The sequence below is a fragment of the Microcaecilia unicolor genome, chromosome 2 (assembly GCF_901765095.1).
Source record: "Microcaecilia unicolor chromosome 2, aMicUni1.1, whole genome shotgun sequence".
NCBI lineage: Eukaryota > Metazoa > Chordata > Amphibia > Gymnophiona > Siphonopidae > Microcaecilia > Microcaecilia unicolor.
Window position 1 is genome coordinate 484,614,111 of NC_044032.1, and position 12,830 is coordinate 484,626,940.

Here is a 12,830-nt window from a genome sequence, read left to right on the forward strand (position 1 = left end):
ACCACCGACGCAGCCTTCCGATGTCTCAGCCCCGATGCAAAAGGTCGATGCCTCGATGCACTCGATGCAGTCGCGGCCGAGGACGGAGGTCTAGACGCTGTCGACGTCGATGCACTCGATACTCCCGGTGCCGATGCAGACAAAGAGCCCGAGAGCAAAACGTTCCACTGGGCTAATCTCGCTACCTGAGTCCGCTTTTGTAAAGGGCGCACAGACTACAGGCCTGCGGGCGGTGCCCAGCCCCCAGACACTGAAGACACGACGCGTGCCTGTCAGTGAGCGAGATTACCCGGGCGCACTGGGTGCACTTCTTGAAGCCGCTGGGAGACTTCGATGACATGGGCGGAAAAATCACGCCGGCAAAATCAAAACTCGTAATTGCGGTAGGCACCAAAAAGAGGGGAAGAAAAAAATTCGACCCGAGGCCTGAAAAGGGCCTACCCCGAAGACGAAAAAAACTTACCGGGGCAAAAACTGAAAATAGCGGAAAGGGAAAAAAGACCGAAAAGGTCCTTTCCCAAAATCTTTTTTTTTTTTTTTTAGTTAGCGAATGTCAAAAAGACGCACGAGGTCAACTTAAGGGGCGCGAACGGCGTAACACGACCGTACCGAGCGTGGACAAAAGAAGACTGGCCGGCACGAGCCGGTTTCGGGCAGGAAGACGGCCGCGCATGCGCGGTGCGTATGGGCGCGCGAGGACTAGCAAAGGCCTTTGCTAGTGAAGATTCCGATCGGAGGGGCTGCCGTGGACATCACCCATCAGTGAGAACAAGCAGCCTGCTTGTCCTCGGAAAACTGGGGTTTAAAAAGAATATAGGGTTGAGACTGCACTGAAAAAGCAACAGAAAAAAAAAAAGTTGACTTTTAGGTATCCAGATAGCACTTCTACTTTAAAAGGTTAGTGCAGCAGAACAAGGCTGGATGGGGGGTGGGGTTGAAAAAAAATTTAAGATGAATGCTAATACAGACTCAAGAACAGATTACAGACAGCTATAAATTAGAAGACCTTTATCAAGGTATATCTCAACCACCATTTCTTAAGACTGACTGCAAGACAGCAATTTAGAACATAGGCACCAACACATACATTGCTGGCAAATCATTTTCATCCTCTGCAGGAGGATCCCAAGCATGCAACGCAACCTTCCACAGCTTTATCTGCTGGTCCCAGGATCTGCGGCTGTATTTTTTGAATTTGTTTGGTGTTCTGGGGTGGATTCCCGGTTTTCGAAGATGTCTGTAATTTACATAAAACAGCTAAATATTAATGCAGTGTCACTATTTCATTTTACAAAGATTCAACATCTGGCATATCATTACTGTGGATTTCTCAATACATATATTCAAATTAGGATTTTTAAAACTTCAATCTCCACAAAGTCAATCAAGTGCTATAACCTGAAATGTTTCAGTACCCAGACAAATTTCATGCAAATGCCACTATTTCAAACATACCACAAGTACAATTACATGAATATATTTTTCTTCTTGACAAGAGTTTAGTTTGGTAGACTGCAAATTCTGTTTATGGTAATAGAGGCAAAGTACATTTTCATGAATATACTTTTACCTGCACAAAAAAACAGATGTCTAATTGCTGAATTATGTTAGGGAGAAAACGAGAAAACTACCCAAATTTTATTTTCCAACATGTGGGTAATTTACCTGTAGAGTGCACACAGCAAGTGTTTATTTATAAATTTAGCTCATGTTTTTTTCAGTAGTAGTTTAAAAGTGATCTGCATTCATGTACAAATAGTGTGTGTATTTTACTCCACAAACAAGATATACTGAACCTATGTACTAGAGCTCTCTCCCAGCTCGGAGTAATCTTTTTTTGACTTCTGATCTTGTCCAGGGCCTCATGCTGCTACAAGACCCTCCCCCCTTCAGTCTTCATCAACTACCAGCAAATGTACACAGCTCTCTTCCCCTCAGAGAAATATAGGGAGTGTCAAAAAAGCCAAGCAATTCAAAGCCAGAAAGTGAAACAAAAGCCTCCAGCATCAGGCTCTCCTACCCGAATCCCACCGAGTCCAGCTCAGGAACAGACCGAGAACCTTTGAGGGTCAAGATGTCAGCTGCACCGCTGGGAACAGTCTCCGCAACAGCAGAGAATCAGAGGACCCCCAGTATCAGGACTGCTGCTCCACTTTCCCACTCCCAATATCATACCTAACCATTTCCTTTACCAATACAGGCTGTCAAAAATAATATGCCCTCTTCAAGCAGCAAAAAGACAGAAAACTTCCCATAATGCTGCCCAGATTCATGTAGACAGAAGGTCAAGAAACAGTTCACAAAACGAGAGCAAAAGGAAAATAACCCTGACCAAGACTTGTTGCTCCTGTCACAGTTCTTCTACTGCTCTTTGTCTGAACTCCATAGGAAGCTATGGAGAGGGACCATTTACTAAAAGGCAAGGAAAACAACCTCTCACAAAGTAATGCCTCTCCTGTTGCCAGAAGCCTCTATAGTACCTCCCAAGTTTTCTGCTGGCTTTTAAAAACACTTCATTCAGGACAGTGCAGTAATTCTCCAAAGTGCAGATACTCCTTCAGACCCCATTTTGTCCGTGAACACCCAAGCACAGCTATCAGAGGACTAAGCTATCTCCATACACCTATAATTCTGCCTCCCCCACCCCCAATTTCAATAACTCACGCTAGCTGGCCCTAGAGGAGGACAAAGGAGATCTGCGCCCTTTAGGAAACGCAAAACATTTGGAAGACTAGCCAAAGACTTGCCTTACACATGACCCCAAAAGCAAGACAGGGCCACAATCTGTACTTCAAGAGAAGCGAGTGCCAAGCCTTTATCAAACCTGTGTTGTAAAAAATCCAAGAGTTCTGCCACGGAAGCTCGAAAAGGAGAAATGTCCTGATCAGCATACCAAGCCTCAAAAATCCGCCAAGTTATTACATAATTCAGAGATGTCAACTGACACCTCAACCGAAGCATCATGGAAATTACCTTGGAGTGTGAAGAAACACTTTTAAGCTTGTAAAATGTATTGGATATTTTCCTGTTTAATTATGTCAAGTATATTTCTCCTGTTTGGCCATGGTGCATGTTTATGCTGAAAGCTGTTACAGAGGACTTGCTTCTCTTTCTTTTATTTGGCACACAGATAATAGAAATGCCTTGAAGTGATGTAATCAGTTTTTATTTGAAACTTGTCTGTTCTGGGCTCCAACTGGCCTGGAGTTTTGAAAAATTACCCAGTAGTACTGACTGTTGCTTCAGTCTTGGCCTGGAAGAAAAGGGAGATGGGTCTCTTTGCTAAGGAACTGTGAACAATTATATGTCCTGATCTTTCCAGGTACAGTTTAGACAGTGTATGTTTAGTTAGTGTTATATATAATCGATCCATATTTCAGTTACCTGTCTGCCAATTGCGCATTTTGTCTACAGTTCCGAGAACACACACAATTATTTGTCTGTTCTGCCTGTCTGGACTGAAAGAATTCTGGTGGAGAAATCCTCTCTGGAGGCAAGATGGCAGCTGAGGAGTGTTGAGAAGTCGCTCCTAACCCACCTACCTTATTTTCCTCGAGATTGAAAACTTCTTCCCTCTATGCCTAAGAGGAAGGGCAGGCAACGCGCTGGTCCAGCGATGCAAGTCTCGCCAATTGTGGGGTCTTTGGATCGCTTTCTCCTCCCAGGAATGGCATCAGGTGCTATACCTTCACAGCTGGAGGGAGCGGGGAAAGGCAAGCCGCGCCTCCGCTTAGAAGCAGAGACATCCTTAAGCTTCGAAGTACAGGTTCCACCCTCCCATGCCTGTGGACATGCCGAGAAGGGGCCAGGAAACCCTTAGTACCCGAGAGGCGATAAGGTTTCCTGGTGCGGGACCCAGCTCGGAGAGAACCCCGCCGACTATATCCACACAAGCAGATGCGGAACAGGAAGAGAACGCTCATGCTGAAAACGATCTGAGGAAGGTGACACTACTTCCAAAAGAATCGTTGGTAGACCTTGATTAATGAAGTAGAATACTTGCATAGGTTGCTGAGTCAGCTTCAAAGAGCCTGTTTAAAAAAGGCCCCTTAGATTCAAAACTATATAAAGAAGAAAGGTCCCACTGAACTTACTTTCAGAGAAGTTTCGAGAGAAGAGGACATTTCTCTGGTAAGTGAACACTATTTTGCTTTGTGCTTTGGGAAAGATTGGGGTATAAAGGAGGAATTGTAGGTCAGTGTTAGGCAAAATAAAAATATAAAAAGCAATTCTGTCAACTAATCTCCATAGTCTTTTCCACTTAGCTTTAAAAACTTTGTACTACAGCATTAACAGAAGAATCTAGCAGGCACTGCAGGATCTAGTTTAGTCTTCCCACCCACCCCTAGGACAACTTCATTTATAGTCAGTTATTGTAATTAGGGTAACAAGCAAGGAGTGCTCTTAGAGTTTTAAATACATTTCATAACCATCTAAGAAGGAAACGCTAAATAAATCATACAATATACTATATAAACTAAGACACTTTTATATTAGGCTAATATTTATATATTACATTTGTACCCCACGCTTTCTCACACATTGCAGGCTCAATGCGGCTTACATAGTTAATACAATTACAATAGCAAAGTCTTAGAGGAGAATATAATGAGCAGTGAAAGTGAGGTTTTGAGAATGAGTATGTAAAAGGTAAACAATGGTAGGATAAACAAAAGGAAAAGAGATTGGGAGGTGTGAGGAGAGGAAGGATGGAGAGAGAAAGATAAAGAGCAAAGGAAGGAGAGGAAAAATATAGGAGCATAAGGAAACTGGGAGATATAGTCTAAGGCAGCGATGGCGAACCTATGGCACGCGTGCCAGAGAGGGCATGCAGAGCCCTCTCCTTTGGCATGCGCGCCGTCGGTCCGCTCCGCCCACTCTCCCTCCCTCCGAGCACCAGGCCGCCTGCCCTGACTCCCTCTTCCAAACCGACGAAGCACCAGGCCACCCGCCCTCCCTCCCAGCACCTTCCAGCACCAGCACTCGCCCTCCCTCCCAGTCTGAGAATAAAAGCTGTCATGCCTCTGGAACCATTTGCCTCTTGTCTCCTGTTACACCAGCACCTCCCAGTACCAGCGCTCGCCCTCCTCCTCCGAAATTGAAAAGGCGTCGGCAGCTGCAGCGAAACGCGTGGTCTTCACTCGGCGCGCCTTCGGTCTTCGCTTGTCTCTCAAGCTCTGGTCCTGCCCATGAGGGCGGGACCAGAGCTTGAGAGACAGAAGTGAAGCGAAGGCGCGCCGAGCGAAGACCACGCGTTTCACTGCAGCTGCCAACGCCTTTTCAATTTCGTCGGAGAAGGGCGAGCGCTGGTACTGGGAGGGAGGGAGGGAGGGCGGGCTGGTGCTTCATTGGTTTGGAAGAGGGAGTGAAGCAGGCCTGGTGCTGGGAGGGAGGCAGGCAGGCCTGGTGCTGGGTGCAACTGGGTGCTGGATGGGAGAGAGGCCTGATGCTGGGTGGGTGGCCTGGTACTGGGTGGGTAGGAGGAGACCTGGTGCTGGGAGCTACTGGGTGCTGGAAGGGAGGGAGGCAGGCAGGCCTGGTGCTGGGTGCTACTGGGTGCTGGATGGGAGGGAGGCCTGGTGCTGGGAGGGTGGAAGGGAGGGAGGGAGGGAGACCTGGTGCTGGGAGCTACTGGGTGCTGGGAGGGAGGGAGGCAGGCCTGGTGCTGGGTGGGTGGAAAGGAGGCCTGATGCTGGGAGGGTGGCCTGGTGCTGGGAGCTACTGGGTGCTGAAAGGAGGGAGGGTGGCTGGACATCGGTGGCTGGAGGGGAGAGGAGGGTGGCTGGACATCTGTGGCTGGAGGGCAAGAAATGAAGAAGAAAGGAGGAAAGTAAAGAAATAAATGGAAAGGAAACCCTGGAAACGAAGTTAAGAGAGCAGCAGAATCAGAGACAACAAAGGTAGAAAAAATCATTTTGTTTTCATTTTAGTGTTTGGAATATGTCCAATTTGAGAATTTACATCTGCTGTCTTATTTTGCACTGGGTATACTGGAGCTGTAACAGCTTACAGAAATGACTTATAATGGAAAAAAAAATCATATTTTCTCTCCTATACTAGTATAATATTTTTAATGATGTGTGTTTATATGCACCATGACTGGTGTAAGGGGTATGGCTATCATAGGGGTGGAGTCATATGTGGTGACTCCGCCCATAACGAGTACCGGCACTTTGCGATAAATAATTAGATTTTGGGTTGCTGTTTGGGCACTCGGTCTCTGAAAGGTTCGCCATCACTGGTCTAAGGTATAGTAAACATCAGGATTGGGATTAAAAGGAAGGGTATAAAAGTAAGTAGAGTCATTCGGGTAAACTGTTTTGAAGAGATAGTCTTCAGCATTTTCCTGAAGGGTAAATGGTCGCCGATTGTTCGGATGGATCTTGGCAGAGCGTTCCAAAGCTGGCTGCCCAAGAAGGAAAAACTGGATGCATAGGTCTTATATTTAATACCTTTGCAATTGGGGAGGTGTAAATTGAGGTGGGTACGGGACGACGATGGTCTATTTCTGACTGGGAGGTTGATAAGGTTGTTCATGTAGTTGGGCGATTCTCCATATATAATTCTATGAATCGTAGTGCAAACCTTAAAATTTATTCTCTCTCTGATGGGAAGCCAATGAAGTCTCTCTCGAAGAGGTGTTGCGCTGTCAAATCTTGACTTGCCAAAGATAAGTCTGGCTGCCGTGTTCTGGGTAGTCTGAAGCCTCTTGAGGATTAGAGTCTTACATCCTAGGAAAACACTATTGCAGTAATCTGCCCCCACTACTACTATAACCTTGGAAAAAGTTCGAGGAGCTGTCGCAAGACCGAACAGCAGCGCACAAAACTGAAAATGCTTTCCTAAGATTGCAAAACGAAGAAAATGCTGATGAGACGGTTGAATGGGGATGTGCAGATAAGCTTCTGTCAAATCTAGCGAAGTGAGGAACTCCGCACTGCCACAATGACCAAACAATGTTTCCATTCGAAAGGAGGGAATCGTTAGAGATCTAAAATAGGTCGAAAGGATCCCTCCTTTTTTTGGCACCACAAAATAAACCGAATCACCTTTTGCTGCCCAAGAGGACCGGGAACAACTGCCTCCAGGTTGACCAAACGAAGCAACATGCCCCGCGCTGCCGCTATCATTTCTCTCTCTACAACATTAGCAAAATCCGTCCCTTCATCTCTGAGCACTCTACCAGAACCCTTATCCACACTCTTTTATCACCTCTCGTCTTGATTATTGTAATCTACTTTTCACCGGCCTCCCTCTTAGCCATCTCTCTTCTCTTCAATCAATCTGCTGTGCAACTCATCTTCCGCCAAAATCACTATGCTCACATTAGCCCTCTCCTTAAATCACTTCACTGGTTCCCTGTTTCCGTATTCAATTCAAACTTCTCCTTTCGACCTATAAGTGCATTCACTCTGCTGCTCCCCAGTACCTCTCTACTCTTCTCTCCCGTCGCCCCCCCTCGAATACTCTGTTCTGTAGATAAATCTCTTACCTGTCCATTTCTCCTCTACTGCTAATTCAAGACTCCGTTCCTTTCATCTCGCTGTACCTCACGCCTGGAATAGACTTCCTGCGCCTGTACGTCTAAGCCCTATCTTTAGCCGTTTTCAAGTCCAAACTCAAAACCCACCTCTTTACCACTGCTTTTGACCCCTAACTCACTTGCCCTGTCCTTTTATCCTCACCTCTTTTTCCCTTACCCTTAACTGTTCTGTCTGTCTTATCTAGATTGTAAGCTCTTTGAGCAGGGACTGTCTTTTGTGTATGGTGTAAAGCGCTGCATATGCCTTGTAGCGCTATAGAAATGATAAGTAGTAGTTCCTCTTGATATTGCTTTAATTTTTGATATTATGGAATTAATAGAAATATATCATCTTTCTGTAACAAGAGTTCTTGAATTATTGTATATTTTCTCTTTTCAAAATAAAAAAAAGAATTTTGTGGTTAGTGTGTTTGGTCTGCAAGTATTTTCTGCGAACCATGGGACCACTGGGAGTAATCTAAGAGCAGGAGACTCGCCCAGAGGCAGTTATGACCCAGTCCGTGGGAGAAGGGTGCTAGTGTAGAGGATAAGCGGCAGGTGCAGGTGGACCTGAGCTGTGCTGGGGATAGATCCTCTAAGTGGCTGCAGGGTAACCCCAGGCGGGTGGCTAGGTGTTTCGTGACAAGGTAACGCCTAGCCTTTCTTCATCAACTGAGCCCATTCAAGAGCCAAGCCATAAGACAAAACCAAGCCAGGTCTGGATGAAAAATGGGGCCCTGGAGTCCCCAGGAACTGGAGTGGAGAGTCAACGAGAAGGTGCACAAGATCTGCATACCACAGCCTGCGGGGTCAGTCCGGAGCTATCAAAATCACAGAACCCCCATAAGCCTCGATTCGTTATATTAGATGTTCCAGAAGTGGCCACGAAGTAAACGAATAAGGAAGGCCAAGGCTGTACAACAGCGTCTACTCCCTCTGCTCAGAGATCTGTTCTGCAACTGAAGAAACTAGTCACCTTTGCTTTGAGACCTGTGGCGAACAGATCCATGATCGGAGTCCCCAACCATCTACTACAGCCTGGAACACCCACGGACTAAGAGACCATTCTCCTGGATCCAGGGTGTGTCGACTGAGAAAATCCGCCTGAACGTTCTCCATCCTTGCTACATGGGATGCCGAGTGGGCGGCTAGATGAAGCTCCGCCCACTCCATGAGCTTTGCTGTTTCCTGCTGCAACTGGCGACTTCTCGTCCCCCCTTGCCAACTGACATAAGCTATCGCTGTTGCACTGTCTGATACAATGCGCACCGACTCACCCTCCAGCAGTAAGCAAAACACTTCCAAAGCCAACCGAATCACCCTAGTTTCCAAGAGGTTGATCGAGCAGGACACCTGTGGAGACCAAAGACCTTGCGCAAACCGCCTCAGACAGTGATCTCCCCAGCCCTTGAGACAGGCATCCATTGTGGCTATCATCCACTGTGGCAAATCCAGCGGCATCCCCTTGGTTAAACTGGTTGTTCCTAGCCACCAGTGTAGGCTGCTGCTGCATGCCCGTGTCTGCAGAGGCAATCTCAACTAGAATCCGTCTGCTGAGACCACCAAGACAGAAGGCATGACCCGAAGAGACTTCATGTGTGCCCTGGCCCAAGGCACTATCATCACTGCCAGAGCCCAAAACCTGAAGATAGAACCGTTCAGGTTCTGAGTCTGAATCCAAGATTAACTTGAGAATCCTGTTCCAAGGAAGAAATACTCAACCTTGGGCTGTATCGAAGGACATCCCCATGTACTTGAGTGTCTGAGATGGCACCAGGCGACTTGAGGGAGCTGACCACCCGAGTGACTGAAGAAACTGGACCACCCGGTCTGTGACCTGCACGACTTTGCTCGGATTAGCCAGTCATCCATAGGGATGGACCAAAATACCATCCTTTCCGAGAGCGGTTGCCACTACCACCATGACCTTTGTGAGCGTGTGAGGGAGCTGTAGCTAGTCTGAACGGAAGCACCCAAAACTGAAAATTCTTGCCTAAAATCGTAGTTGGTGAATAGGCTGAATCGAAATGTGCAGATAGGCCTCTGTCGAATCTAGTGCAGTCAAAAACTCTCCCAACCTGATGGCCACTATCACCGAGCAAAGAGTTTCCATACACTGGTGATCTTGAAGGTCCAACTTACTGCCTTGATATCTAAAATCGGGCAGAAGGACCCTTCCTTCCTTCCTTGGGACTACAAAGTAAATGGAATAACGGCCTTGCCTGACTTTCGAGGAGGAAACCGGACAAATAGCCTGTAGCTTGAGAAGCATTGTTAAAGTGTCCCGGACCACACCCGCCTTGAGGGGAGATCAGCAGGGAGACTCCAGAAAGGTGTCTAGAAGATGCAGTGCAAATTTTAAGGCCTACCCGTCGTGAATGACTTCTAACACCCATTGATCGGAGGTAATTTTAGCCCACCTCCAACAGAACTGTTAGACAAGCTCCCACAGGTATCAGAGGTTGGATCCAAACACCTTCATTGGGCAGGACAGGTTGGTGACTGGAAAGAGGCCCTGGGTTCCCTACCACCTCTCCGAGTCCCCTGAAAGGAGTGAGTTCTCTAGAAAACAAAAAAAAATTTTAACCTCTTGACGCTCTACCTATCCGAAAACAGACAGGTCTCAGCCCTGAGTGCGGCCAAAATGCAAGCAACGGCCAATGCTAGAGGCCGGTCCTCTGGAAGGCGAGGAACCTTAGTATCAGCCAGATGGCGGACTAACTTGTTCAACTCTTCTTCAAACAAAAAAGAAACCCCAGAAAGGGAATTTACTCAGCTTAGATTCAGAAGCCGCATCTGCGGACCAGCCTCTTAGCCAAAGAGATTGTCATGCAGCTACTCCTAAGGCCACGGACTTAGAAGATGCCATCAGCAAATCATACAAAGCATCCACTAAGAAGGCGGAACCCATCTCAATTTTAGCCACTTCTGTGTCTTTCAAAGACAAATCATCTGAAACTCTATCCAAGACCCTTTCAGCCCACCTGAAGCAAGCTCCAGCCACCAAGGAACCTCAGATGGCCGCCTGAATCGCTAAGGAAGAGACATCAATAAGACGTTCTCCATCCAGCAATCCTGAACATCCCTTAGGGCTGTGCCTCCATCCACTTGACTGTATTGCGCTTAGTCTCAGCTGAGACTACTGCATCTACCACGGGCATTTTAAGAAGGGACTTGTCTGCATCCAAAACCAAAGCCGCACCGTAGACAGAGCTGGAAGTAAAGGAGAATCCAGCACATCCCATTGGGCCTGAATATTCCTAATATCCTGGTGCATAGGGAAAGTTTTCCCTGTACATCTAATGCCCTTCACGAAAAGATCCACCTTACGGCCCTCTATTGCTGAGGGCTGCTAGCCCTCCTTTTTAAAAATTTTAACCACCAAAGGATCTTCCCCCAGGAGTAAAGATTCTGCATCCGGGTCCATAGGACAGGGGCCCTCCAAGAACTGCCCCTCTCCTAATACATCTGCCTCCTCCAGAGAGGGCATCTCCAGATCTGGATCAGAGGCTTGATCTTCCTCCAGATCCCAGGACCCCCTAGGTCTCTGCAGGTGTCACCTGCCTACCTAAGCCCCCTCCTGAAGAAGCGGGACCTGATTTTTTTTTTTTTTAATAAAAAAAGGCTTGATACATTTGGAGGATAAACTAAGGAGGAAAATCCCCCTCCGGAACTCCTGACTGCTCCGACAGCACCACTGCCAACTGTTCCACTGAATGGAGAAGAAAGGAAGTGGGAGAGTCCTCTGACCCAGAAGGTGAGGGCAAAATGGTAGCATCTCACATTTGGAGGACAAACTAAGGAGGAAAATCCCCCTCCGGAACTCCTGACTGCTCCGACAGCACCACTGCCAACTGTTCCACTGAATGGAGAAGAAAGGAAGTGGGAGAGTCCTCTGACCCAGAAGGTGAGGGCAAAATGGTAGCATCTCCTGCCAAGACAAGAGTGTGCGTTTTTTCTGCACTGAGTGGCGAAGACTGAGGAGCCGCAGGAGGAACAGATGGGCAAGCCGCCACTGAAACCTCTAGCGCTGTGCAGTACTTACACACCTTGTTTGCACCAAGTCCTTGCCGCTGACAGAGCATCTGCGGAGTTTCTCCACCATGGCACGGTTCAGCTCAGTGCTTTTATAAAAAAAAAAAAAAAAAAAGTGAGACCTTGCTACCGACAACCACAGTCACTTAAACAAACCAAACCACTACCACGTCCAGCGGAGATTGAGCTGCCATGCTCGTTCACAATTTTCTCTTTTTTTTTTTTTTTTACAGAATGCAGCTGCCTCTCACCAGGTTCAATCACTCTTCCACAGAAGAGGACAAGGCACACTCCCAAATCTACAGTAGCGCTGCAGGGAGGAAACAGAAGGAATTAGGGGAAAGGACTCTAAACCCGAGTGTAACACGCCTGAGGCTCAAGGGAGACCCCCATGGGCCTCAGCCTCTAAACAAACACTGGTGCACAGAAGAATCAGAGCAAAGCCCCCTTATTTTTGATACAGCAGTAAGAAAAAAAAAAATACAAAGAAAAAAAGAGAGACTACAGAGCTCACCTTCTTCCACCTGCTGGAGACTGAGAATACTGAATTCTAGGTCTAGCTGGCCAGGGCTTTTATTGGCTCACTATATTCAGCCTCCACCTGCTGGAAGGAGTGCATAACTAATCAGTCAGATCCTGGGCCAGTCCAGAGTGACAGTAAGGTAAGAGGTTAAGCCAGCTGCACATGACCATATATTCCGAACCTCAAGTTCTCTCCATCTCCACCTGCTGGCAGAGGGACATAATCCACAAGTCTCTAGATAGATCTGTGCAGCGCTTTTTTTTGTAGAAAAAAAGGTGCCTGTACTCATTATGGGCGGGGTCACCACATATGGCTCCACCCCTATGGTAGCCACACCCACATTAGCCACACCCCTTATACCAGCTATGGCGCATATAAACAGACATAATTGAAAGTATTATATTCGTATAGGAGAAAAAAATAACAGATTTTTTTTTCATCGGAAATAATTTCTGTAAGCTGTTACAGCTCCAGTATACCCAGTGCAAAATAAGACAGCAGACGTAAATTCTCAAATTGGACATATTTCAAACACTAAAATGAAAATAAAATGATTTTTTCTACCTTTGTTGTCTGGTGATTGTTTTTCTATCCATCCCAGTGTCTGATTCTGCTGCTCTCTATCTGTTCCCTTAACTCCGTTTTCACAGCTTCCTTTCCATTTATTTTCCTCCTTTCTTTATTTCTTGCCCTACATCCACAAGTAAAAGCTGTGTCCTCCTCCGTGGAATTGACTGAAGGAGGTATAAC

At 46.9% G+C, this 12,830-nt stretch overlaps 1 protein-coding gene across 2 annotated transcripts in view; it reads right to left on the bottom strand.

The window, feature by feature from the left end:
* Positions 1-12,830, bottom strand: part of SLBP (stem-loop binding protein) — an 87,268-nt gene that overhangs the window by 13,780 nt on the left and 60,658 nt on the right. For both annotated transcript variants that reach the window (XM_030191091.1, XM_030191090.1), the window contains exon 6: positions 1,088-1,237. In XM_030191091.1, coding sequence (XP_030046951.1) covers positions 1,088-1,237 — 150 coding nt within the window. The remainder of the gene's footprint in view (positions 1-1,087; positions 1,238-12,830) is intronic.